The sequence below is a fragment of the Pelodiscus sinensis genome, chromosome 28 (genome assembly GCF_052426305.1).
Source record: "Pelodiscus sinensis isolate ZL-2025 chromosome 28, ASM5242630v1, whole genome shotgun sequence".
Lineage (NCBI taxonomy): Eukaryota > Metazoa > Chordata > Testudines > Trionychidae > Pelodiscus > Pelodiscus sinensis.
This window is the reverse complement of record NC_143079.1, coordinates 17513933-17541309: the sequence shown is the minus strand read 5'-3', so window position 1 is coordinate 17541309 and position 27377 is coordinate 17513933. Positions and strand designations below refer to the sequence as shown.

The 27377-nt window shown below is 53.8% G+C and overlaps 1 protein-coding gene across 1 annotated transcript in view; it reads right to left on the bottom strand.

The window, feature by feature from the left end:
- Nucleotides 1-3916: 3916 nt before the first annotated feature.
- Nucleotides 3917-27377, bottom strand: part of SNRNP200 (small nuclear ribonucleoprotein U5 subunit 200) — a 49513-nt gene continuing 26052 nt past the window's right edge. The window contains exons 14-45 of the mRNA XM_075910768.2: nucleotides 26839-27009; nucleotides 26388-26581; nucleotides 25024-25147; nucleotides 23552-23701; nucleotides 23111-23221; nucleotides 20637-20768; nucleotides 20079-20267; nucleotides 18861-19058; nucleotides 18271-18423; nucleotides 18044-18124; nucleotides 17727-17810; nucleotides 17133-17239; nucleotides 15265-15383; nucleotides 14562-14716; nucleotides 14048-14237; nucleotides 13300-13473; nucleotides 12448-12608; nucleotides 12060-12287; nucleotides 11472-11663; nucleotides 11214-11392; nucleotides 9978-10129; nucleotides 9056-9164; nucleotides 8813-8921; nucleotides 7469-7658; nucleotides 7147-7311; nucleotides 6742-6863; nucleotides 6317-6460; nucleotides 5984-6160; nucleotides 5606-5766; nucleotides 5434-5515; nucleotides 5073-5165; nucleotides 3917-4437 (exon numbers count right to left, since the gene is read on the bottom strand). Coding sequence (XP_075766883.1) covers nucleotides 4294-4437; nucleotides 5073-5165; nucleotides 5434-5515; nucleotides 5606-5766; nucleotides 5984-6160; nucleotides 6317-6460; nucleotides 6742-6863; nucleotides 7147-7311; nucleotides 7469-7658; nucleotides 8813-8921; nucleotides 9056-9164; nucleotides 9978-10129; nucleotides 11214-11392; nucleotides 11472-11663; nucleotides 12060-12287; nucleotides 12448-12608; nucleotides 13300-13473; nucleotides 14048-14237; nucleotides 14562-14716; nucleotides 15265-15383; nucleotides 17133-17239; nucleotides 17727-17810; nucleotides 18044-18124; nucleotides 18271-18423; nucleotides 18861-19058; nucleotides 20079-20267; nucleotides 20637-20768; nucleotides 23111-23221; nucleotides 23552-23701; nucleotides 25024-25147; nucleotides 26388-26581; nucleotides 26839-27009 — 4740 coding nt within the window. The 3' untranslated portion in view covers nucleotides 3917-4293. The remainder of the gene's footprint in view (nucleotides 4438-5072; nucleotides 5166-5433; nucleotides 5516-5605; nucleotides 5767-5983; nucleotides 6161-6316; nucleotides 6461-6741; nucleotides 6864-7146; nucleotides 7312-7468; nucleotides 7659-8812; nucleotides 8922-9055; nucleotides 9165-9977; nucleotides 10130-11213; nucleotides 11393-11471; nucleotides 11664-12059; nucleotides 12288-12447; nucleotides 12609-13299; nucleotides 13474-14047; nucleotides 14238-14561; nucleotides 14717-15264; nucleotides 15384-17132; nucleotides 17240-17726; nucleotides 17811-18043; nucleotides 18125-18270; nucleotides 18424-18860; nucleotides 19059-20078; nucleotides 20268-20636; nucleotides 20769-23110; nucleotides 23222-23551; nucleotides 23702-25023; nucleotides 25148-26387; nucleotides 26582-26838; nucleotides 27010-27377) is intronic.

The window sequence follows — 27377 nt, the reverse complement described above, 5'->3', positions numbered from 1 at the left end:
CAAGCTTTCTTGCGCAAGAGAGCGTCTAGTGGCACAGATGCTTTTGCGCAAAAGATGTCTTTGCACGAAGTATCCGTGCCAGTGTAGATGCTCTTGCACAAATACTTTTAATGGAAAAACTTTTCCGTTAAGTATTTGCACACAATTATGCCAGTCTAGACGCAGCCCAAGTGTATTGTGACATTTCAAGCAGCTATTCTTTTTTGGGGAGTGGGGTTGGTTCATGAGTTTTTAAACTCTTGGGGCTATATCTACACTGCAGGCTTCTTGTGCAAGAGCATATCCACACTGCCATGTGCTTTTGTGCAAGTGCATCCGTGACAGCATGGATGCTCTCTGTGCAAGAAAGCTCCGATGGCCATTTTAGCCAGAGGGGTTTCTTGCACAAGAAATCCCTGTTGCCCATCCACACAGCCTTCTTGAGCAAGAGCTCTTGCACAAGAGGGCTTATTCCCTATGGGGAGAGGAATAACTCTTGCGCAAGAAGACTTCTGTTCTGACGCTTTACTCTGAATTTACTTGCGCAAGAACGCGCGTGCAATGTAGACATGCCTCAAGTTTTTGTGCAAGAATGGTCATTCTTGCACAAAACGCTTGCAGTGTAGATGTAGCCTTGGGGTTAGTTACACAGCACATGCAAGCTGATAGTGTCTCCCTGTGTCTAGGAGCCCAGACGCAGACAAGGATCCTACAAAAGACATGAAACAATCCTCACCTTGACACTAGGACCCCACCCTTCTCTCCCCCTTCCTCTGCTCCATTAGCATCCAGATCCTTTTGCTTGGGGCTCCCCCACCCCTGCCCAGAGTAACCAAAACTCACTGCAGAAGTGGGTCAACTTGGGCAGCTTCCTGGCCAACATGGCTTCATAGACCAATGGGTGCCCTCCATGGCTAGGGACTGCATAGGTGCATCCCTGTACACAGACCACCCGCCCCATGTCAATTTGCAGGCGAGATGGAAGAAGTGCTCGGGCCACAAATGGTCCATAGGCTGGGAGTTTGGGACCCTTGTAATAAAGCCCTTGCTCACTATCACTGAGTACTTGAATGTGGGATGGAGTTTCATGGCAAAAGTGACTCCCCACAGGCGTGAGCATCACCAAGCACCAACCTCTCCGTAAAGCACTGGCTAACACTAACTCTGAACGACCATAGCCAGTCTGGGAAGGAGAATGCCCCTAAAAACTGTCCTTTAAAGGGGAAAAAGAATTACTGAAAATGGCATCAGCCTGGTTCCTTGAGGGGACAGAAGAGACAACACGGTTTTACTTGCAGCCTCTCTGCTGGAGAAACATGGGAGCAGCTCATGGTCATCCCCACAGAGACCTGGCAAACTTGTGCTAGCAGTGGGCTGTCCTAGTGGACACAGGCTCCCAAAAGAATTGTAAAGGATGCAGGCCTGGGCTACTCAGCCTGACTTGGCAGAAAGAGAGTGGGGGGAACCTAAGCCACCCTAAGCTTAGGGCGGGATGGGGGAGTGATGTTACATAATTCCCTATCCCTGGCCAGGACAAGGGTCATGGTGGAACTGTACCATGAGGCAGCTGCTACCACAGAGCCCAGCCTAGTAGCAACCACCATGGCCTCACTGTGGTACCTTTAGCATGCTGAGGGCTGGTCCAGCTGTAGCACTCCAAAGCTTCAGGGCATAGAATCATAGAGTTGAAGGCAGGACCAATCCCAACTAAATCAACCTAGCCAGGGCTTTGTCAAGCCAAGACTTAAACACCCCTAGGGATGGAGACTCCACTACTTCCCTAGGTAACCCATTCCAGTGCTTCACCCTCCTAGGGAAATAATTTTTCCTAATATCCAACCTGGACCTCTCCCACCACAACCTGAGACCATTGTTCCTTGTTCTGCCATCCATCACTACTGTGAAGTGGTTGCCTTTCTCCAGACTCTTTGGAACCTCCCTTCAGGAAGTTGAAGGCTGCTATCAAATCCCCCCTCACTCTTCTCTTCTACAGCCTAAATAGACCCAACTCCCTCAGCCTCTCCTTGTAGGTCATATGCTCCAGCCCCCTAATCATTTTGGTTGCCCACCACTGGACCCTCTCCAATGCATTCATATCCTTCCTGTAATTGGGAGCCCAGAACTGGACACAATACTCCAGATGTGGCCTCACCAGAGCCGAGTAAAGAGGAATAATCACATCTCTAGATCCACTGGCAGTGCTCCTCTTAATGCAACCAGGTATGCCATTAGTATTCTTAGCTACAAGGGCACACTGTTGACTCATGTCCAGCTTCTCATCCACTGTAACCTCCAGGTCCTATTCTGCAGAACTACCCGCTGGGCGCGACCTTCCAGCCAGCTTTCTATCCATCTTACTGATCCACATTCCCTTAACTTGCTGGAAAATGTTATGGGAGACCATATCAAAAACCTTGCTAAAGTCAAGGTATAACACATCCCCGGACTTCCCCATATCCACAGAGCCAGTTACCTCATCATAGAAGCTAATCAGATTGGTCAGGCACGATTGCCCTTCATGAATCCATGCTGACTATTCCTGATCACCCTCCCCTCTTCCAAGTGCTTCCAACTGGCATGGTCCCAGTTCATAGGGGAAGGAGACAGCCACCTCACTTGGGTTCAGCCCAAGCACAGCTGGCTAGAGATCAGAGCTGGCTAAAGGCAGCTATGAACCCTGCCCATGGCAACAGCACTGCTTACTGCTCTGCCATCTCTACAGTCAAAGGCAAGTGGGTCATCACGGCATATGGCAGATGAAGGAGCAGAGGTCTGCTGGCAACTTGTGGGTATGCAGAGCTCTGGGGTGGGCTGTGTCCTCAGGCTCTGAAGCTACCTAATGTGCATGCACCTAGGGCAGCAGCTTTAAAATGATGGGTTGTGACCCAGTACTGGGTTTCAGAATATCAGGTACTGGTCTCATTGCTGCAGGGTGATCAGTGGGGCTGAACAGTCTACTTGTCTGTCTTGGCACCACAGACTGCACTGTGTCCCAGAAGCAGCTGGCAACAGGATCAGCTCCTGGGGGAGGGGGGAAGAAATAGTTCTGCACACTGCCCCTGCCATGAGCACTAGCTCCACAGGCCCCTTGGCTGGGAACCTGTTGCTAGTTGGTTCTGGGGCACAGCATGGCCTGCAGTGCCAGAAGCAGCAGGAAGCCTGCCTTAGCACCGCAAACCAAGAGTCACTCAAGATAAGCCCTGTCTGCCCTACCCCCCGCCTTCCCCAAAGCACTGCTCCTCAGAGCCCATGCACTAGTCAAACTATGTTGCGTAACAAGCATCAGTAATTTTCTTCAACTAGGTCACAAGGAAAAAAAAAGTGCGAAACCTACTGCCCGAGTGGAACCGTGCTGTGCTAGTGGTCACAAGCTCTGAACCCAGCAATCTAACATCCTCCTCGCTCTTCACTTTCAAGCCATGTTACAAACAGGTCAAATTAGACTTTAGTTTGTTTGGACAGTTTGGTGCCAGCGCTCCAGCTGGGGCAGGGTTTGGACATACTTTTAGGCTGGTGCTTGAGTCTCTTGAAAGATGCAGTTTGTCTCTTTAAAAGACCCCCCAGGTGGCCAAACACAACTAGTAGGGACTACTCTGCAAGCTGGGTGTGGGCTGGACAGAATACTCCTTGGCAACAGCACCATTCACCCCATTTTACCTATCAGGCACACTAGTGACAGGAATGGAGCCCGCCCCACAATCTGATCCTGCCCTTAGTAGGGGAAGACCTGCTGCCACATCTCTCAGCAACACAGATGGGAAAGAGGGCACCTCTGGTTCCCAGCTGAAGGAGAAGACAGGAGAGGTGGAGCAGTGGGACAGGTTGGGGTGGGACTGTTCCTCCCAACAGCCAGGGCCCAGAGCTGAAGCTCCAACCAATAGGAATAATGGAAGCGGAAACCCCCCAGCAAACTCATTCAGCAGAACCCCAGACAGAGTTGTTTCTAAAGAGCTTTATTGAGGCTGGATGCCACTGGCCCAGCCCCCTCTACGACCACTGTACAAAGCTTCGCTGTTTAGCCCCAGGCATCAGCTTCTGGGGAGCTCCAAGAGGTGAGCGAGGAGTCTCGGGCACAGGCCACATGCTGCCCCCGTTGGTGCCACCACAGCCAGCAGCAGTGGGGAAAGGAGAAGGCCCACAGCAGCTCTCAACTGCCAGGAAAGGCTAAGATTTCCTCAGGCCACCCCACCCTGGATGACAGCCAGCAAAGGCTCCCATGCAAACACGTTAAAACAAATGTGAGAGCTGCACACATTGCTCCCTGGAACAGAGCAGCTGGGCCCAGGTCTCTGCTCCTAGCCATGGAGACGTGACTTAGTCGGAGTCACTGTCACTCTCTGCTTCCTTCACATCCACGCTGAATTTATACTCCTGGTCGCAGCCCATGTAGGCATCACTCATGAAGTAGAGGGTGTAGTTGTGGGCACCCGGGGCTGGGGCCACAAAATCCAGCTTCACCTAAACAAACAGGCCTTTGTGAGCTGGTGCCTGGGCAGAGCAGGAGAGGGGCTGCTCCAAGGCACTGATCTTGTCTCCAGCATCCCAGTGATGTGCCCTGCCCTAGCGCTCCTTGTGAGTTAAGACACCAGCCCAAGGGGGGGGGGGGGGGGGGGGGGGCGAGGTTGTGACTTCCCAGGGTCACTGAGGCAGTGGCAGAGCCAAGACAGCTGGTTCCCAGCCCAAGTACACATGCCCGATGAGAACTGGCATGAGTATGAACAGAAGCACAGCTGTGGTGAGCCAGGCCACGTACTTAGCTTGTGGCGCAGGGTAAGCTTAGCTCAGCTCTGAGGATGTCAGGCCTTGCTGCCATGGCTATACCGCTCTCTACTCCTGCTTGCCTGCAGGTACAAGCCACGGTCCCCAGCCCTTGCCGGCAGTACTGCAGCAGGTACTAAGCCTGGCTTCCTCCAGGAAGGCACAGGACTGTTCCAGAACTGGCTCCGGTGTAGTCTGTGCCACCCTCTGGAGCCCAGAGTGGAAAGATACAAGCTGGCCCATTGCCAGGGTCCCTGCTGGGAGGCAGCCCTGATGTGCCAGGGCCCCCACGGCAGGGCTGTGCTAAGTCCCCCTCCCTCCACCCCACAGCTCACCTTGGCCTTCTGTTGCAGAGTCAGCCTCTTGATGGAGATGAGGCTGTTGGATTTGGAGTCGCCGATCACTACCCACCAGCCCTCCTCCCGTTTCTGCAGACAACAACAAAAGAGGCCAGTGGTTAGCAGTCCCAGTCCCTACCTCCCTGGCCATGGCCCACCTTCCCTCATGGCAGTTACAGCCAGCCAGCGGGGAGACTAAAGGCAGCCACCCTGCTTGGGGGCGCTACAGTTCTCCCAGCAGGTCAGCCAGCGAGGGCTCCCTGGGCTGGCTCAGGGACTCCAATCAGCTTGGTTTGTGGGGACTGCTCCAGACCATGGCCAGGAAGGCAGCATTCCCCCTGCAAGTGCTCCAACATACCTGTGGGAAGAGAGGTGCAATGACAGGTCCTGTGACCTCCTCCTCTCGCTCCAGCTGCACCAGCACCACCACCGGGCCTCCACTGCAGACAGAAACAAGGTTAGGGATGCCACCCAGTGCCTGCCTTCAGCCCCCAGGGACACCAGTGATGCTGCCAGGACTTCCCACGCACCTGCGAATGCCCTCCTTCTCCACCACCTCATAGGAGAGCTCGATGTTAGGGTAGCGGTTGCAGAAACGGGCCACGTCGGCGATCTGGGCATCTGAGAGCTGCAGCAGCACATTCCGGTCCTCGTCCTCCATCTCCATGATGTCAAACACGCTCTCCACCCCCTGCGAGGAAGCACACCCAAGCCAGGCACTGAGCAAAGCTGTGGGACTTTGAACGTTTCCTGGACTGTCTGCAGTAGCAGGCACACAGCCTGCACCACCTCCCTACCCCAGGCAGGGTGCGTCAACAGCACCCTCTGGTCCCAGGCTCCGACTCAAACAAGCAGCATCTAGCCCAGGCTCCACGTTGCCACCTGGACTCCCCAGTGCCCACTCTCACCTTGTCTGTGCAGCGCTTGATGTGCTCCGAAGTGAAGTGAGGCAGCTGCTTCAGGTACGAGTCCTTCGACCACATGGCCTGGGTGACCATCTGGGCCAGCTCCATGGCTGCCAGGGCCGGGCTGAGCCAGCCGTTGCTGGACAGGACGTCCACACAGGCCTGGATCAGGCGGATTGCCTGGAAGGGAGAGCGTGGTACAGGAGGAGACTTCAGCTAGCTCAGACCAGCCCTGCTGCACATTCCCTCCCCTACCACACACCCTGTGAGGAAGGCAGGCAGAGGCCTGAGCACACCAACTCGGCTCTAAACACTGAACCGGCCCCCACCCCGTACCTTGCTGAGTATCTCCTCCGTGTCAGACTGCAACTCCGCACTCAGCTGCATGCGGGACAGGTGAGCCTGCAGCAGCAGGTTGGTCTTGACGTGGGGGTCGTTGAACTTGGGGTTATTCAGTTTATGAGGGACTTTCTGAGCCAACTGGGAAGAGAGAGCAAGCAGGTTGGCCCCTTGGCCATTCCAAGCAGAGAGCCTGCATGGCCAAGCAGGCCAGAGCCTATATCCACTCCCAGAGCCAGCTTCCCCTGCCACAGGGGACCAGAGCCTCATTGCACAGACAGGGCTTCTCTCCTGAAGCCATCAGTAACAGCTCCAGGAGCCAGCTGGCCTAGGAGCAGGCTCAGCAGCTGTGCAGACAGCCACCCTTCTCCTTTCAGTGTGCAAGCGAGAAGCCCCTGCACCTGGCCATGGCCCATGCTCACCTGCCGCAGGAGGTTGTCCTCGTGGTGCCTGATGGGGATGTTCTCATACTCAGCAGCGTTGGAGATGATCTCAATCAGCCCACGCACCTTCGTCTTGGCATTCAGAGACATGCTGAAGAGCTCTGGGGAGCCAAGGCAGGGAGGTGTCAGTGGAGCCAGGCAGCAGCAGATAGCCCGTGTCCCAGGGCAGATCCAGCAGCTGGCTCAAGGGCATGGAATCAAGTGTCCAAGGGGCAGATCATTCTATGCAGCATCAACGAGAGTGTGGGGCTCTGCAGTGTGGCCATCCTGGAGGACAGACAGGCCAGCACACCATACCCCACCCCCAAGGTCCCACTACCCTCCCCCTCCAGGCAGAAGCAGCAGTGCGCACTGTGCGACTGCCCTCCCAGATGGGTCCCTTACCAATCGTGGTGTAGTTAATGTAGTAATAGGCTGCAATCATTCCCAGGTTAAGGGGGGCCACGTCCATCTCATCCTCGATGCTGATACACTTGGACTGCTCCAGGTCACTGAGGGTCTGCTCCACCAGCTCAGACAGGTGGTCAGACAGGTGTCTGTGAGACACCCCTGCAAACACAGAAGGCTTGGGTCAGGCAGATAAGGCAGCAGAATGTGGAGCTTTGCAATGCTGGAGTACAGCCACCCACTCATCACTGCCCAAGCCTGCCAGAGAGAATGGGTCAGTGCTGGAAATGCCAGCTGCCCCCTCTCCTCAGCAGCTCACCTTGCAGGTTGTAATAGTTTGGGTTCTGGGTCATCCTGCGGTACAGGAAGGTCCAGGTGAGGTAGTCCACAGCATCTTGCTTGTTCTCAATGGTTTTGGTCACAATCTCAGCATTGAAATGGTCATGCATGCAGTGATCCAGGTGCGACTCCACTGGCAGCGGCTCATAAAGGAATTTCTTGAAGAAATCCTGCAGCGAGGAGAATGGACCCAGACCAAGCAGGTGTGAAACTCTGGGAAAGTGACACCATCCACTGGTGAAATAGCCCCTCTGCTGAGCCTCCCTCTTCAGTGGCATGAAGCAGCATGTTCTGGAGAGCAGCAGGACCTTGCCCAGGGACTTGGAGGAGGAACTGCAGTCTGTGCCCCAGGCACAGCCCACTTCCAAACTCAGGGAACACATCCAAAGGAGGAGTGGGGAGCAATGGTCGTGCTAATCTTTTCCATCCATTTGTGGAATAATGGTATTGTGTTCAACGAGGCGTGTGTGAACGTGCACCACCAGGAGAAGCGCAAACCTCGCTGTGGGCGCTCTGCTAATCAGCTGGGCGGCACTTGGATCTCTCCTGAGCAATTCAAGTGCACAGCTTACAGGGAACAGTGGGGAAGGGAGGGGATCAGTGCTATCAGGGGAATGAGACAGTGCTCGTTCTAAACAGGGCTCTAGCACTGCTCTCCATTGCTCCTGAGGGAGCCGCAGAAGTGATTTTTATCACGTGGTTTGTAAAATTCCTAGGACTAAGGTGCTATAGCAGCACATGGGCTACGTCTACACTGGCATGATTTTCCAAAAATGCTTTTAACGGAAAACTTTTCCGTTAAAAGGATTTTCGGAAAAGCGCGTCTAGATTGGCAGGATGCTTTTCCGCAAAAGCACTTTGAGGAAAAGTGTCCGTGGCCAATCTAGACGTGGTTTTCCGCAAAAAAGCCCCGATGGCCATTTTCGCAATCGGGGCTTTTTTGCAGAAAACAGTACTGTGCTGTCTACACTGGCCCTTTTGCGCAAAAGTCTTTCAGAAAGACTTTTGCCCGAATGGGAGCAGCATAGTATTTCCGGAAAAGCACTGACAATCTTACATGAGATCGTCAGTGCTTTTGCGGAAATTCAAGCGGCCAGTGTAGACAGCTGGCAAGTTTTTCTGCAAAAGCAGATTATTTTGCAGAAAAACTTGCCAGTCTAGACACAGCCATGGTGTTTTACCCACTGCAGCATTTCAGCCAAGTTAGTCTGTTCCCCAGATAAAGGCCTGGGCCAGCCTGATCAGTGCTAGGACAGGAAATTCCTGCCCTAGCTGGGAGGTCCAAACACATGCACACACCACCCACCCCCGCTTCATTCCTCACCTTCTTGGATCCCTGGCACATAATAACGCAGCGCCCTTCGTCATCCTGCAAAGGGCGATTGGCATGGCCCACCATCTGCAGCACATCATAGATGGGGTAATCCACATACCTGAGACCAGAGGAGAAAGTGTCCAGTCTGCAGTGAACCAGCTGCCAGCCAAATAGCCAGGAATGGGGCACCATGGGGACCAGCCACTCCCTGCTCTGCCTTGCATCTCCTGTCCCCCGCACAGGGATACTCACGCATGAATCTTGCCATTGTAGTACTGAGTGTCCATGATGATCACTAGGTGAGCAGCTACATTCATGCCCCAGCACAGGCTCCGCGAAGCCACCACTACCTGGACAGCACCTAAGAGCGAGCATGGAGCAGTCAGCCATGAAGCTGCAGCCAGGTCAGTGCTTGCAGGAAGAGACAGGGCCCTTCTGCCCCGGCAGCCAGCTGCTTGGGAACCTGGGCACCGAGCAGCAGCATGAGCCCTTATGGACAAGTACTGCATATGGAGCTCCGGCCAAGCTCACCGGGCAACGAGTTACAAAGAGGAAGCGAGCACAGAGCAGGGAGGCCAAACACCAAGGGCCTCTTCTTAGATCTGCCACTTTGGCAGGTATTAAATTGCAGTTATCTGGCTAATCGTGTAGTCAATACAATTTGTATCAGCTATGTGATTAGTCAATAAGGGACCACTCTGCAGAGCTACGGTGGAGGTAGCTCCCGGAGCCAGCTGGAGCTGCTGGGCTCTTATTACATTTAACATGCAGAGGCACAGCATCTCAGACCAGCACAAGCTGGGACTGCTCAGTCCTGGCTCGTACGGAGTCCAGCAGCCTGTTTGAGGCAGCCTAGGCTGGCCATGGCCAGAAGCTACTGCTGGAGCAGCCCCTGCATGCAGCCAGCCCTTGCCTCCATCTTCGAGAAGGCCCAGCTCCCTGCTGGGATCCCCACAGACAGGGGCTGCTGCCTCCAATAGAGGCAGCCAGGGGCAGGGGGTGGGAGGCAGCACAGCAGAGACAGCAAAGGTGGGGAGAAAAGCGAGTAGTTGAGTACTCCACTCGACTACCCGATAAGCTTATGTTTATCAGTTAATCAAGTAGTCGACAACCCCATGCAGGATGGGAGTGAGAGCAACATGTGACCAAACATGCCCTTGCTCCATCCCTTTACCAGAGCTGAAGAGCTGCTCCACAACGCGCCGCTCCATGGCTGTCAGCCCCTCATGCAGATAGGCCACCCCACTGACCAGGGTCTCCTTGAGGGTGCCATCACGGAGCTTGTCCAGGTACGGCCCCAAGTCTTTCTCTGTGCAGTGCAGAAACCTGCAGGGAGAAGCAGAGCACAGAGGTGGCCATCAGGGCACAGCAGAGAGCCTCAGAACCGTTCCTGTGCACCCCCGAGGCAGAGCAGCTCCTACATCCTCAAACACCTTCTGGGGCTTAACCGGCTGGACCTGACAGCAGAGCCTGGCTTGCTAGGGCCATTCCCAGCTCCCAGAGGAGTTGGGGAGACCAAGAGCTAGTCACCTGGATTCCAGTCCTGGCTCAGCTACAGACCCAGACAGAATCAATTCCCTCTAGGTTTCCATCTCTGTTGGTACAGTGGGCAGAACTCCACACCCTTGTTTTGCAGAGGCCTCATCATAAGCTCTCAGTGCCTGGGGGGCTACAGGAGATACACACATGGATCATTTAACCCAGCCTGAAGGACAGCCACCTCTGGGATGGAACCTAGTGGCTTTGTAACAGCACACAACAACACTGGAGTCTGGCAGGAGGGAAGGCGAATCTCCCCCAGGACTGAGCCTGCAATTGGAGGCTAAGGAGACAGGCTAGAAGGGGAATCCATTAAAGCCAGGGGAATGATGCCCACCCTTAGAACATAACGGCCATACTGGGTCACAGCACAGTATCCCGTCTGCTGACAGCAGCCAATACCAGATGCCCAGAGGTCATGTGATCCCTCCCCTGTCACTCCTCCAGGGAAGCAGAGGCTAGGGACACCATTCCTACCCATCCCGGCAAATAGCCACTGATGGACCTAACCTCCAGGAATCTAGCTAGCTCTTCTTTGAACTCTGTTCAAGTCCTGGCCTTCACCACATCCTCTGGCAGGGAGTTCGACTGCACTGAGTAAAGAAAACTTCCTTTTGTTTTAAACCTGCTGCACATTAATTTCATTTGGTGACCCCTAGTTCTTGTATCGTGGGAATAAGTAAATAACTTTTCCTTATTCACTTATAGGCTGGATCCGTGCAAGTTCAGTGACCACAAAAAACTCACACCTTTGTTTGGGCTCCTCTCACTCGCATGGAGTCTGCCAGCCCCTTGCTGGGAAGGCTCAGAGAAGGGACAAGAAAGAAAAATCCAATGTTCGCCCAGTCCCCCGAGAACCCCACCCCAGTACCTCTGCCGCTGGACATCGGAGGCACAGGTGGTGAGGATGTCTATGGCTGTGAGGCGTGTCTGCTTGCGTGACGGGACAAAGACAATGACGGGCTTTTTGGGCGAGTGCTTCATGATGGCATGATAGACCGGCTTGGCCATGGACAGCAGGCGGGTCTGCGTGTGGCTGATGTTGAAGCCCTGAGAAGAGAGGAGCCAGAACAGTGATTGGTGAAGGCCCCAACTGAAGCTCTGGGGTGTGGGGCTCCTAGGTCCCTACCTGAATGTGCAGCTCTAGGGGCACAGGGCGCACATTGGGGTGGAAGTTGAAGGTCGATGTGGCACTGCAGCCCAGCCAGTGGGCAACGTCCTTGGCGTTGGACAGCGAAGAGCTCAGGGCCACGATGCGGATGGGCCGCTCGATCTGGGAGGAGATGTAGCGCATCCGGGAGCAGATCACCTCCAGCACAGGCTGCCAATGGAGAAGTGGGCAGGTCACAGCAGGTGGGGAGCTCTCCCCAGGGAGCTTCTCAGTGAGGAGCATCACACCAGGGCCTCCATGTGGACCCTGAGCTAGTTGCAGGGCTTCCTGCAGAGAGGGCCAGGCCCTTCCCTCCCACCTCCACTGGTTTATCAGTCCCTAGCTCGCCTGATGCAGAACCCAGTAGCTACAGGCAAGGGGCATGCCCCGGGGAGCCCTTGAAGAGCTGCTGGCCCCAGTGAGATTAGACAGCAGGGACAAGATCAGCCTCCCCTCTGGTATAGGTCCCCTGAAGCCCTTTCTTTGGGCCCCACGTTGAGCTGAGGTGTGGGGCAGCGCCGAGAGGACTCAGGGGCACGGTGTGCCAAGGCAGCCCCCAGCCCATACCCCGTTCTCGCCCCCAATGAGATGCACTTCGTCCACGAGGAAGAGGCTGACGTTCTGGACATTCTTGCGCTGCTTCCAGCGCCGAGAAAGGATGTCCCACTTCTCGGGGGTACTGATGATGATGTTGCCCTTGCCCAACAACTTGAGATCGGTGCTGGTCTCCCCGGTCAGTAAGACCACTTTCTTCCCGAGGCGCTCCTGAAACTTCTCGTACCAGTCGAGGAAGACCTGCCAGGGGACAGCAGGCACTACCGTTAGCCAAGGGCCAGAGCCTGGCTGGGATCACCCTGCAGTTTCTGTGGACTGCCTCAGACTGAGGGGAGGAAGGGACCAGGGCAGGAAGACAGGGAGGAGGAATCCAACCCACACGCAGGAGTCAGGGTCTCACCTGCTCAGCAAGGGCCTCCATTGGGGTGATATAAACACAGCGCCCCTCCGAGTTCTGCAGCAGCATCCTCAGGATGGCAAATTCCGCACAGATGGTCTTTCCACTTCCCGTGGGGGCGCCCACGAACACATTGTCATCACTGTTGTAGACAGTGTTAAACACTGCCAAGAGACCGGACACATGGTTATCCCTGCTCGCTGAACTCCTGACAAAAGCACTCAGCCAAAGCCACCCCCACTCCCAGAGGGCAGCTGGATTTCAGTACAGAGCCGCCAGAAGTTGAGACCTTGAGGTCATCGATTCCAGTCCCCTGCCCTCATGGCAGGACCCAGTACTGTCAAGACCGTCCCTGATAGACATCTATCCAACCTACTCCTAAATATCTCCAGCGATGGGGATTCCACAACCTCTCTGGGCAATTTATTCCAGTGTTTGACCACCCTGACAGTCAGGAACTTTTTCCTAATGTCCAACCTAAACCTCCCTTGCTGCAGTTTAAGCCCCTTGCTTCTTGTACGATCTATTCTGATGTCCTTATTCCCACCCTCAGTAGTAAGAAGCTGGCAAAGCCCTGAAACAAACCCTTCCACTACTGCCAGGAGCACTAACTGCTGTAGCTCCAGACATCCCTGTTATCAGATGCCACATCTGGGAAATGGAAATGGGGCTATGGCAAAGTACGCTCTGCTTATATCATCGCAGGGGCCCGTTCTGTTTCCCAGAAGGCTCAGCAATTGGACAAAACCCAGCAGCCTGCTCCTTCCCAAAGCCGGGGCAGCAAGAGAAGGCAGGGTCAGGCAGAAGAACCCAGGTGAGAGCAGCAGCCTGGGTGGAAGCTGGGTCAGTACCCACCTTGGGTCTGGATGGGATTGAAGAAGGGGAACTTGTCCTGGTAGAGGCTCTCAAAGGCACTGTTGCGCAGAGCGGACACAGGCAGTGGCTGCAGATCCAGCAGCTCAGTGGGCGGGGGGTATTTCTCGGGCAGAATCAGGTGCCTGAAGGACACGGGCAGCTGCGTCTCACAGGCTGGAAATCAGAGAATCAGAACAGTTTGCACAGAGTGTCAGATACATACTGGGGAGGATGAGCAGCCAGGATGTGGGGCCAGGGAGCATCTGGGCTCACTGCAGCCATGGGTACCCTTGGAAGACATGAGGGTGCTGTTCTGCCATGCCAGCAATGAGAAATACTCCCTCTCAGCACTGGATTTCTCCCACAAAGCAAATACAACCACTTCAAAACGAGAGGGGTGATCACAGCCATTTCTTCCCCACCGCCAGAGAAAGCCACTATCTCCGCTGCAGCTCCCCACCAGCATTTCCTCACCACTGCCACGCCCCTCCCCTCCCAGCAGTAGGTCTCCCCAGCTGGCAACTGCCTGCTCTGTCCCAAGGGCAGGAATCTGCATTGGTCTTGCTGCTCAGCTCCATGTGTGGTTCAACCCACCCCTAACTGGGGGCTACGAAAGCCCTTATAAAAAGTTCCTTCCTGGGGCAACTTGCCGCCAATCCCCACTGCTTGGCCAGCAAAGCATTCCCCTCACTAGAGCTTGGGCTCCAGAGCCCCTGCAATTCAGCCCACAACGCAGGTGGAGACTCACAGAGCCAGCGGTCAGATACCACCCGGATGAAGTACTGTGGGGGCAGGGGCTCGAACACTGGCACGAAGAAGGTGAGGAGGTGCTCGTCCTGGGCATATTTGGCTTTCAGCAGGAAGTACTCATGGTGCAGAATCACTTCACTGTCCACATCCTCCACCAGGATCCAGAAGGCTTCAGATGAGCCGTGCACCTGGCGAGACAGTAGCGAGCTTTGCAGCATAGCACCTGGCTCCCTCACTGTCTGACCCACCCAACAAAGGCAAGCCCTGCCCACAAACCCTCAGCACGGACAGATCTGCAGATGCCCAGGCCATGAGGGAGCCAGGCTGAGCTCCTGGCTAGCAGAGGCCGGACTCTAGCCCCACAGCAGAGCTGTGACAGTCTCCCCTTCACCTTCTCTGTAGCTACATGGGGGAGAGTCCAGAAGCAGCTCATGAGATGTCAGGGTTTTCAAGCTGCTCCCTATCCCCGGGAGCTAGGCTGCCAGGAGCACGTCTCCAAGGTCAGTTCTCACCTTCTCATCCCACTGGAAGTCCGGGGTGATGGTCAGCTCCACTTTCAGGGTGGACCTGGTGATGGGCTGGAGATGGACAGACAGCTCCAGCTTTGGGAACAGATGAACATACTTGTGGATTGTCTTGCCCATCTTGGGCATCCGAATGAGCTCTCCTGTAATGCAGAGACCTGGGTGTTATGACCAGCGCTGAGGGAACAGAATGAGCAAGCAGATGAACCCCCCCCACTCAGTGCTTCTCAAATTCAGTGACAGCTGTTTCATATCTGGAGCACAGTGATCCCACTCAGCTGCCCTCAGGCCAAACCACACCCTGGAGGTTATCTGTGTTGTAGCACCAACAGGCCCCCATCCAGGACCCGCTGCGCTAGGTGCTATACAAACAAAAGGCTGGTGAGTGCCCCAAGGAGTTTTGGCATCAAGGTATAAAATCCAGCAACAGGCGCATCTAGTGGTCCCAGGAAGAGACAGGATGCAGAAACCTGGCAGACCTAGGCATTGTTCCCCTGACATCTTTTACTCTGTCAGGATGTGGAGCTGGCAAATGAGAGTGCAATGCCCTCTAGCCCCCACAAGCCACCAGGCTGCACTAGTGCAGGGCTTCCATGGCAGAAAAGCAAAGAAGGGAAAGTGGTGAAGCTGTGAGCAGCTCCAGCACAGGTACCACAAGTAGCCCCCTGGGTCCAGATGACCCCTCCCATACCTATTTCATTGTGGTTCAGGTCATAGAGACGTTCAAAGGGGAAGTTCTTCTTCTCGATTTTCTTCACCACCTCCTCAGGCAGTTTCCTGAACTGGCGCAGGGGACACATAGACTGCCACCTATAGGGACGAGTGGGTACAGGAGTCAGAAAGGGAACATCAGGGCCAAGAGGCCCACAGGGCCACACATCCTACCATTGAGACAGATGTCAGCTTTTCTAATGGTGCCACTGCAGCATCCATATCCCTGTCACAGCTCAGGTAAGAGTCACTCCAGTGCCATGAACCCAGAGACTGCTAAGAACATAAGAACAGCCACACTGGGTCAGACCAACGGTCCATCTAGCCCAGTATCCTGTCTGCCAACCGTGGCCAGTACCACATGTCCCAGAGGGAGGGATCACAACAGGTAATCCTCACTTGATCCCTTCCCGTCTCCCACTTCCAGAGAAAAGAGGCTAGGGACATCATTCCTACCAATCCTGGCTAACAGCCATTGATGGATCTAACTTCCATGAATCTATCTAGCTTTTTTTGAATCCTGTTAAAAGTTCTAGAACCGTACCCTCTGGCAAGGAGTTCCACAGGTTGTCTGTGCTGAGTGAAGAAAAGCTTCCTTTTGTTTGTTTTAAACCTGATGCCTATTAATTTCATTTGGTGACCCCTAGTTCTTACATTGTGGGAATAAAACTTTTCCTTATTCACTTTTTCCATACCAGTCATGATTTTATAGACTATCATATTGCCCCCTTAGTCTCTCCTTTTCTAATCTGAAAAGTCCAAGTCTTATTAATCTGTCTTCATATGGGACCTGTTCCAAACCCCTCATCATTTTTGTTGCCCTTTTCTGAACCTTTTCCAATGCCAATATATCTTTTGAGATGAGGCAACTGCATCTGTATGCAGTATTCAAGATGTGGGCGAACCATGGTTTTATATAGCGGCAATAAGATATTTTCTGTCTAATTCTCTATCCCTTTTTTAATGATTCCTAACATTGTATTTGCTTTTTTTACCCACTGCTGCTGCACACTGAGTTGATGTTTTCAGAGAACTATCCACAATGACTCCAAGATCTCTCTTGAGTAGTTGTTGCCAAATTGCATGTATAGTTGGGATTATGTTTTCCAATGTGCACTACTTTACATTTATCAACATTAAATTTCATTTGCCATTTTGTTGCCCAATCACTTAGTTTGCGGAGATCTTTTTGAAGCTCTTCAGTCTGCTTTGCTCTTAACTTGAGCAGTTTGGGATCATCTGCAAGTTTTGCCACCTCACTGTTTACCCCTTTCTCTAGATCATTTATAAATAAGTTGAATAGGAAGGGTCCCAGGACAGACCCTTGGGGGACCCCACTAGTTACCTCTTTCCACTCAGAAAACTGACCATTTATTCCTACCCTTTGTTTCCTGCCTTTTAACCAGTCATCAACAAGGCACAAAAGGACCTTCCCTCTTATCTCATGACAACTCAATGCTCACCACCATTCCCTGAGATCAGAGCTCTGACAGCACTTCCACATTCCCAGCCATGGAACTCGGCCACCAAGAGCCCCAGCACAGCACACACTAGGCAGCACCGTCTCTGGCTACAACAGGCTCTGCAGGTCCAGCTATGCCAACAGCACAGCCAGCACCAAGCTGTCCCAGCAGCCCCCGTCACTTGCTGGCCTGGAGAGAACTCATCACGGTGCCCATCAGTGTTCTGCACCCACTATCCACCCCCCTTACCACCAGCCTCTCTGGCCAAAGCACCTGGAGAACAGGGCGCATCCATTCCCCCCCAGCAGCTTCATCCTGGGCAGCCAGGATACCTAGCTGTGTTACAGGCAGGAAGAAATCAGAGCACTGTAGAGCCATCACTTACATCCGCTTGTCAATCATCTTGCAGAGGTTCAGAGTCTTGTCGGTGAGCTGTGCCCAGCCCCGGTTCAGGACAATCTCAAAGATCGCACGCATCAGCCGGCCGGCAGACTGGCAGGGGCACATGAGAATGGTCAGCCCGTGAGGGATAAGAGTGTGTCAACAGTCACTGGAGGATCAGGCTAGGGGGATTTCCAGTTCACAACTGCCCTGCTTCTGCTCCAATCAAGGAAACGACTCCTCCCGCCCACCTACTCCACCATCCAGCCACAGGACTACGTGGGTCAATTACAGGCAGTGACAGGGTGTGTTAATGGGACTTAACGTGTCAAGATTTCAGAGTTGAGAGTGGCTACAGAGCCAAGAACATGATGTAATCTCTCCTCAAAGTCAATTAGCTTTCCTCTGCAGCAATTTTCATGTGTCCATTCGTTAATGAGCAAAGCATGACGGGTTCGAAGAAGGGCCACCATGCAGCTGACAGGAATTAGTCCATTACAAATTCACAGCCTAGGAGTCATCCAAGCAATTACCAAACATGAACCCTCCTGGCCCCCAAAGAGCAGACTTGACTCCACGCCTGGGAATTCCTACTCACCTGGGTGACATACACCATGTCTGCCATCAGAGCAAACCCTTCCAGCTTCAGCTGGGAGATAAAGGCCTGCAGGAGCACATTGATCTGCAGAGAGCAGAACAGGAGTTAGCCAAAGTCTTCAGGAGGAGAGAAGAGCTCCTGGCTGGTCAGCTGGGGAGGTCCTGCAGGAAAGCAGCAGCAGTCTATGCAGGACACTGCACAAAGGAAAGGGAGCAGGGAGTGTTCCCAGGGCAGCAGGCCCATGCCTCCCTGAACTACAGAAGAGAAGTAGAGCCTGCCCCTGCCACTCAGGATCATAGTGCTGTCTAGCTCCCCACCTTGGCACTGGGCTCCTCGATGCTCTCCTTCACAGGAATGGGGACCCGCTCCAGCAGCTTCTGGAGCTCCAGCTTCTCTTCCTGCAGGGACACAAGGGGTGGGCGGTGAAGCCAGCCTGGGATGGGATGAACTGGTGGGATAATGGGATGAGCCTGGCAGCCCTCCAGGTACAGAAGAGAGCAGCTCTCCTGCCTTCGCAAGCCCCTTCCCAGCCCTAGAGTCCTACCTCCCGCACAGTGATGTTCTTGAATTCTGAAGAGAGCGAGAAGACACGGAAAAGCTCAATTTCACTCAGGGTGGGCTTCAGAAGCTGGTTGTAGGTTTGCACAGTCTCGTTGGTGATGTAGTAGTGGCTGGCAATGCGGCCCAGCTCTGTCACCTGGGGGAGGCAGGAAAATACAACTCCAGTCTGCAGTGAGCAAGCGGGGGGCTGAGCCAGCAGAAAGGAGCCCCCTGGAAGATGCTGAATGAAGCTGGGCAGCACAGGGGGGAGCGCCCGTAACTTAGGAACACAGGAACCCCCAAGGGAGAAGGTTCATTGTGTCGGAGCCCAAGTTCCCTCCCTCCAGCCCCAGGCAAGAAGGCAGCTGTGTGTGTGGCAACACTTATATTTGGAACTACTCCAACCAGCTCCTCTGTCTCTTCAGACCAGTGACTCCCTTGAGCTCTTGGCTGGCAAGCCCACAACCCCAATGCTCCCTAGGCATCACTGGCTCTGCCTGTGGCCACCTCTAGAAGGCAGCTTTGTACCTGTCTCCCCAGCCAACATAACCCTCCCTTTGGCTCCAGTGAGTCATGCCCTCTTCCCCGCCTCACCTGGAAGTTCCCCGTCTTCTTGTCATACTTCACAAGATTGTTCTTGTCTAGCATCAGTGCTGCAGTGTGAACCAAATCCAGCCGGCGCTGGTCCAGCAACGGGTCTCCCTTTAGGTCGTCATGAGACAGCCCATAGAGTGACGGGGAGCGCAGCATTCGGATGTACAGGTAGGCATAGCCCAGCCAGTTCACCGCATCCTACGCAGAGACCAAAAACCATCATACTTCAGCTGAGCTAGCAAACCACTGCCCAGCACAGGAAGTTATGGGGACACTGGTTCCAGGCTCCAAGCTCGCTGTACTGTGAACCCAGGTCAAGTAAACTGGGGAAGTTTTAAAGTCTCATGAAATCTCAGAACTAGAACTGTGTGTGTACATCATTCAAAGCTGAGAAGAGGCAGCTCCTAGCCTTGGCAAACTGTCCTAATAACTGACCTTAACTTGCACCATCCTTCTGTCCTAGGGTGAGACCATGATCTTCAGAACCACTGATGTGCAAAATAAGTGTTTTCTATCCTCAGAGCTTGGTTGTCCCACATGCAAGTGGGAAAGAGCACCCATTTCAGACATCCTGACCAGCAAAGCCATGCTGGAAAGTAAAGTATTTCCGGCCAAGAAAGTTAGATGTAAGCATGAGATCCAGAAACTGACAGACCACAGATTAACATCAATGCCTTCAGGGCTAACGTTTCTTAGAGCACCTACCCTGTACCAGGAAGCAAAAATCATCAGTCTCTGCCTGAAGACCCTATTCTATTCCCAACTCATGCAACAACAGGAAACCAAAGGTCACAGGACAGCCAAAATGCTTCACTTACAGGAAACCAAAGGTCACAGGACAGCCAAAATGCTTCACTTACAGACAATTTCAATTGTCCATAGGACTGAATATGTGCTCCATCAGTTATTCCATCTGCCTGTCACCACCCAATGCCATGCCCTTCCCAGTGACAGGCTGGCTTCTCTATCATCCCCACACACAGCATTAGAAGGCACATGGATATGCAAGACATCGCCCAGGGCGGACCAGTGTATTCTGTGCCTTTACAAGCAGTCTGTCCATCAAGCCACCAAGAATGGCCACTGATCCTTGAAGACAAGGGACTCACATCTCCACCAGCAGTCAGGAACAGAGATCAGGTGTAATGCAAACATTTCTATAGTGGGCCTACCAAACAGCACAACTGGGGGACAGGGGTGGCACCCCCTTACTCTCACCTTTGCATTCTGGACATTCCCCAGAACAATCTCCGCATTCAGCATGTCTGGCAGTTTCGACACCATCTGACTCTCAATAGGAAGCTGCTGGTTGAGTAGGGAGAGGTAATACTGCAGCTCTCCATGGGATGTGATGAGGATCCCCTCCCCCTTTGTGTCGTACTGGGGTCTCCCAGCACGTCCGAGCATCTGAGACAAATAAAAGGCTGTGTCAAATGCAGCAAAGAGCTTCCAGCTTAGCCAACTACGAAACACGACCAGTCAGTGCTCAGCTATTGGCTACAAAGCAGGAGATACACACAATGCTGTGGGCCATTCCTCTGTCCTTATTCCAACCAGCATACTTGTTATGTGGAGTAGTGTGAGCAGCTGAGACATTCCAGCTGGGGTGGAAGAAGGAAAAAGGGGCAGACTGGAGATGGGATGCCTCCTATGGGACATACAGGCAGTTGTGATGTCAAATGCACGAAGCTGATCACATGGAGGGTTCAGGAGGCAGATTCCAGTAACAGGGTCCTGCTGTGGATGGTTAGAGCAGCTGTGTTACCAAACCTTTACCTGCAGGATGTCCAAAGCACCCAGCTCAGTCCAGCGGCCCTTCTCTGGACTGTACACCTGCGTCCCTTTGATAATGACTGTGTGAGCCGGAAGGTTAACACCCCAGGCCAGCGTTGCTGTGGAGACCAGAACCTGGAGCAGAAACACAGTGAGGTTAGTTAGCTCTTTCCTCTGGCAAACTCCAGCAGACAGACACTTGCCTTTGCTCTAATGAAGGGGGGTCTCCAACCTTTTCATACCCAAGATCACTTTTTAAATGTCAGGACAAGCCAAGATCTACCCCATCCTTTCCCCAAGACCCCGCCCCTTCCTTGAGGCCCCGCCCTCTGTTCCCCTTCTCACCATCACTTGCTATCCCCAGCCCTTATACACTGCTGCTTTTTTTCGATCCTTCTGTTGGAAGAAATTTTTCTGACATTCGGCCCATCTAGACTGGGCCAAATGTTAGAAAAAGCCCCTCTTTTGGAAGCCCCCTCATTCCTCATGGAACGAGGAATACAGGGGCTGCCAAAAGAGCATGTTTGCTGGAAAAACTCCTGCAGTCTAGCCTCACTGGGTTGAGACAGGAGGTGCAGGCTCAAGAGTGGGAACGAGGGATTTAGGTGTGGGAAAGGGCGAGAGGTGCAAGGTCTGGGAGGAAATTTGGATGCAGGAGTAAGTGGAGAAAGGGATGCTGGCTCAGGGAGGGGGCTCCAGGCTAGTGAGTCTTGGGGTCAGGTGGAAGGTTGGGGTGCTGAGCAAACCACAGGCTTGTGGCTGGGAGGGTGCAGGAGTTTGGGTTGGGGTTTGTGAGGGGCTCAGGGCAGGGAGGTTGGGAGTATGATGGCCTCAGGACACATTTGCAGTGTGTGGATGGCGCAGGAGTGTTGTGGCGGAAGACTGAGGATGTGGGGGTGCAGGAGTTTGGGGATGTGAGAGGCTCAGGACAGGGGGTTCCAGTATATGATAGCCTCAGATTTGGGGTCAGACGGGGAGGGAGCCCCACAGGGGACAGGGTGCTGGTGGGTGCCGGGCAGGGTGCCTGTGGGGGTCTGAGCATGGGGAGGGGACAGGGACTGGTACCTGGGGATCCTGCAGCTGCATGCCAAGGCCAAGGAAGTGTGCGGACTGCTCCCCCCTCCCCCAAACAGCGGAGTGGTACCTGAAACGCCAGTCCATCACACGCCTGATGCCTTCCGGGGGGGGGGGGGGTTGGGGAAGAGTGAGAGTGAGGAGTCTCGGACCGCGCCAGCCCCAACCACTTGCTTTGCTCCTCCGCTACCCACAGCAGCATGCACCGCCCAAGCGGTTGGAGCTGGTGCAGTCCCGGAACCCCACCCCCTCCCCCACGTGCAGGAAGGCAGCAGGGGAACAAAGTCCCCAGTGCACGATGGTACCGTGCCAGCTATTTGCGGGGGGGGGGGGGGGGGAGGGGGCCGGCAGGAGGAGGAGGAGGAGGAGCAGCAGCAGCCGCAGCCGCCCATGCACTGCCAGGGCCTGGCACGCAGCTGCACAACTCCCTCCATCCCCACCTTGCAGGAAGCTCTAATGGGACAAGGCTGCCTGGAAGCCCTCCCTCACACATAGGTTGGGTCTACACTGAAGCACTGCCATGGCTCAGCTGACAAGCCCTCAATGAAGCCCATGCAATATGACATCAGTCCGTCAGTGCCTCCTGTTTCTATTGCAGTAGCACCTGGGAGCCCTATTTATGGGCCATACCCCTACTGTGTTTGGTGCTGCATAAACCCAGAGCACACAACTCCAGCCTTCAAGAGCTCCCAACTCCCTTCCCAGCCCTTAGTTCCGCCAGCTGAGAGATGGAAGCTCAGTCTCCCTCGGAGGGCAGAGGCTCCGCAGAGCCCTGCTATTCTCAAAACAACCACTCCTTTCTACAAGCTACTGCAACCTTGCAGGCAGTAGGCTGGACTAACTCCCACAGCTGCATCTCTCACGCATCACAAGCGTCAGGCCACGGCAGCACTGAGCTCATAATCCCAGATCCCATGGGTATTTCCAGCCAATCACTGATGGACTGCAGGCAATAAACAGAAATTCACAGAATTCCACAACCCATCCATGACTGTCACTAAAAATAAAGGGGTGGGGGAAGGGACCTGCCCGCTGCTGCAGCCTGCCCACTCCATCCCCGCCACCGCGGCTAAAGCAGAAGTAATCACAGAGGTTTGTTAAAGTCAGAAACTACACCACTTAGACAACTTTACATGACAACAATGAAGGCAAAAGCCACAGCTATTGGTAAGCCAATCAGCTAAAGGGATATCCTAGAGCATCCACACCCATCTCTGCTGAAAGCTATGCCCTGTTCAGTGACCTATGGTCACTAGCTTCCAGAAGACATGGCAATCAACAGATGTGCATTTTTAGTCTCTGGACTGAGCCTCCCAACACATGCTGAAGCAGCAAGCACTTTAAAGTGCTGCTCAAGTATCTCACCATCCCAGCCCCACCTAAAGGCTGGAGCAGGGACTCACCTGAATGTGCTTGTCAGCAAACAGATCTTCCACCAGCGTTCGATCTACCCTAGTCATCCCAGCATGGTGAATAGCAAAGCCATATGGCAACAGGTCCTTCAGCTCAAGATTCTGTAGCAAAGGGACAATTAATTACAGTCTGACACTTCAGGGCATGAACCACAGGTAATATTACAGGCCAGGGACAGCATCACCTCAGCTCCAGCACTTGAGTGCTGGTTTCTCATGCTGCCACAAAGCCAACACTGCCAAGAACCTCAGACACATAGGTCCCATAGTGGCCATTTACATTGTGGCTTAACGCTGTGAGTGTAGCAACAAATGGGAGCGAAAGCTCCGATGTTAGGGCAACATGGCAAATTTCTGACACGAGTCACAACATTTTTATACAGCCAAGTCCATTAAGACTGGCACAACACACTAGCTCTGCCTGTCAGTTACCTTGCACTGCTCAGCTTCTGTCCTCAGGACCTCTGTAGAGGCTGAGCCCTCCCGAAGGAAGAGACCCAGTGTGTCTTTCTCCAGACACATGTCCCTGATGGCTCGGGCAGTCTTCCCCGTTTCCTTCCTGGAGTGAACGAACACCAGCACCTGTCGACGTACCATACAGCACGGTTATGAGGGAGAAGCTATGGCAGCTGGCATAGAGTTCTGTCCCGGTCTGCTCCCTGGGCTCTGAAAAGCAAGGGGCTACGCTGCAACAGGGCACCCTAGAAGGCACTGGGAATGGTGTTGATGCAGCAAGTATGGCTGGTGAGGGGCGTACCACAAGAGGGGACTGTTTAATCCTGGAAGAGGAGAGATGCTTGGCTCTGGAAGGACTCTAGGCGCAGTGAGCTGGCTCAGGAGGGAGGGCCAGCCAGCACTGAGCAGAGGGGCTTGGGTGGGAACTAGCTGTAGATAGATGTCAGCAATTCTGAAGATGGGAGCAGAGCCCACAGGACTAATATAACTGGGAAAAGCCATCAGCAATGCACCACTGACAGGACAGGCCCGTCCCTCCTCCTGGGACCGGAAGCGCCAGAGGCTCCCGGCCCGGGATCTGACCGGCATGGCCCCCGCCCCCGGTGCTGTTGCGCACGTGCCCTGAGACGCATGCCGTGTTCCAAAGCGGCGCCGGCTCAGCTGAGCCGAGAGAGGGCGGCCGGACTTGCCAGGGAGGCGAATGAAGACGCCAGGGGCAGGAAGACAATGGCGAGAGAGATAGATGGCCCCAGCAGCGGGCTGCCAGACGCCCAGGCCATCGGGGCCAGGAAGCTGACACCCAAACAGGGGCTTCCTCCACCGGGACTGGAGTGGCAGCCTCTCGCCTCCAGAAGGGAGATTCGGTGGTGGAGCATCTAAGCTTAGGAAGCAGTTCCAGGATGGGGGTGTCGTACAGGACAGCGACTAACCCCCGAGAGGGGTGGGGAGTGATTGACGTGGGGCTCACCATTCAGGTAAGGTATACCCGACCTTACCTTAGGGTCCTGGGGCTGGAGCTTGGGAGGGCCCGAGTTCCCCTACCCAACCCAAAAGTAACTACTGAGTGAGATGAAAAGTCAGGACACGGATTTAGACCCTTTTGTTTTCCTTGCATCCCACTGCTGAACTCTGGCCTATGCGAGGACAAGGGCCACCCAAAGCGGACACGGACTCCAGCCCACTAGCAAATAGTCGTGGGGGAAGGACCGGTGGCTCAAGAGGGGGAGGCTCCCATGCTCAGGGGTCCGACCCCGATACGTGGGTAAGCCCCCTTTGGCCACTCATGAGCCTAGAATAAACTCAGGATCGGAGCCCTCCTGCGGCTAACGAGGGCACCCCGATCCCACATTCCCGGGGAGAGGAGGGGGGAGAGAGCGGACACATGATAACCACAAGCAAGAGGCTGCAATGTGCCAGCAACCAAAATAACAGCAGGACATCTGGCCTACCTGGTTCTTCCCAGCATGCTCCATAATCTTCTCGTAGACAATCTCATTCATGATCTGGAAGCGCTTGATGGCTTTCTTCTCCGTGATTCCCACATAGGTCTGCTCCAGAGGCACTGGGCGAAAGCTGCAGTGAGAAGCAGACAGCATGAACTGGCTGCAATGGCACCATCGTGTCATGGATTTCTGCCGTAGGTCAGAATTTCTATGCACAAAAACTGTGCAGATCCCACCACAAGTGTTGATCCAGCCCCTCCACAGGGCCCGGTGCTAAATGCCCAAAGATTCCCTGATTCACGTACTGGCCAAGCCCTGATTTGTGTATTGGTCAACCACTTCTTGTTTCAGCTCTACAGCAGCATTGTTCCCTGAATGCACTCAGATATGAATGATACTGTGCAAGCTACCTCAGACCTATTGAAATGTCCTCCAAGAAACTTCTGCAGCAGATGGGATGGAGAATCCCTTCCCTCTCTCAGTTTATGCTCTGAACCGGAATGAGAGAATAACTAAGGCTAAGATTGTGGAAATCTGATTCTATGACAGAGACCTCCATGACATTTTCTGCTTCAGCCCTGGGGTGGTGGAGTTGGAACGGTCAGCTGGCATGGGGACACCGCAGCTCCCATCCACAGGCCCAGGAGGGATGCTGGAACAGCAGCCAGTATTAGACCCCCTACCCCATTCTGTCCCAGTCATTTTTAGGAAAAGTCAGGGAAAGATCATGGGCCATCTGACTTTTTAGAACAACAATGACAAAGATCTTACCGTTAAATAGAACTACCATGTTTTAGCGAATATAACCTGCGGGTTATACAAAGTTTACAAACCCTGCAACCCGCCCGCCCGCCCCCCCATGGGGTATACAAGTTTATTTTTACTTGACTGGGTGCAAGTGCGGTTCGTCTCTCACAGGCTGGCCAGCTCACCTGTGCTGTGCTCTCCGTTCCCCTCTCCCAGAGGCTGTGGCTGGTATGTGCATTTACCAGGTACCTTAAAGTAGCATATATAATCTGCGGGCTATACACGCATGCGGGTTATCCAAGACTTTTTTTTTTTTTTTAAAAAAAAGACACATTTAGGAAAAACTGCAGGTTATGCATGGGTGCAGGTTATACATGCTAATTTACGGTAGTCATTACACAGCCTCAGACAGATACCCCAGGGGCACAATCCTGGACCTACCTATTCTAAAGAAGCTCCCTGAAAGCCACAAGCACATACAGGGACCAGATAAATCAGGCTGCACGCCCAGTGAAACCCTGGCACCATCAGCTTATTTACAGTTACATTCTAACCCACCTCCTTAGAGGCTTCACTGCTTCCCTAGCTGCATTGCAAAAGGCCCTTCCTAAACGGCCTCACACCTGTTATCAAAGTAGAATAAGCCTTTGACAGGGTCCACTCTCAGGAACGTAGCCACATCCTCGTAGTTTGGGAGAGTGGCACTGAGGCCAACAAGTCTCACGTCCTCCTGGGTCATCTCAATGTTGCGGATGGCTCTGGCCACCAGAGACTCTAGAACAGGACCCCGGTCGTCATGTAGAAGGTGGATCTCATCCTGGAGGAGAAAAGGGGTGGAAAAAGGCTTGACTGACTTGTTAGCTAGTCTATTTCATTCCTGCTCCCTGATGGAACTGCATAGCACCCTCCTGTCTACTACTCCCAGGTGAAGTCTCTCATCAATTATGGCCACCTCAGAAACTGCAAAGATCCAACATAACCCCTCTTCCTGCTGAGATACCATGAGGCACTTCTCAGACTGACGTCCCAGCCAGAATCTCCCAATGGCTTTGGGGGCACATTATTGCTACTCACCAGGATAATGAGGCGCACCAGCTGAGTATAGGTACGCTCCCCTCCCTTGCGGGTGATAATGTCCCACTTCTCAGGGGTGCAGACGATGATCTGGGTAGCATTGATTTCTTCCTTACACAACTGGTGGTCTCCAGTCAGCTCAGCCACATTGATGCCGTAAGTTGCCAGGCGCTAGGGAAGACCAAGGATGATTAGGCTGGATGACAGCACAGGGTATGTGAGGAGATCTGGAATTACAAGGTCCTGAGCAGCACCTTTGGGAAAATTGTATGCCCAAATGCACCCTTCTCCTGAGACTGAAAAGGTTTTCTGCACAATGGCATTAAGCAAGATAGAGTCTTCCTCCTTGGTGCTGAAACACAGCACCTGTAATGGAGGCATCGACCCAACCCACCCTGCCAGGCCCAAGGGGACAGGGAGTAACGGGCACAACACCCTCCTCTCTCAAGGTGTGAGACCAGGAAATGCTACTGCTAGAGCTGAGCTGTCCCAGTACAGAGCTCACAGGAGAAAACACCAAGCCTTGCTCACACCTCCCT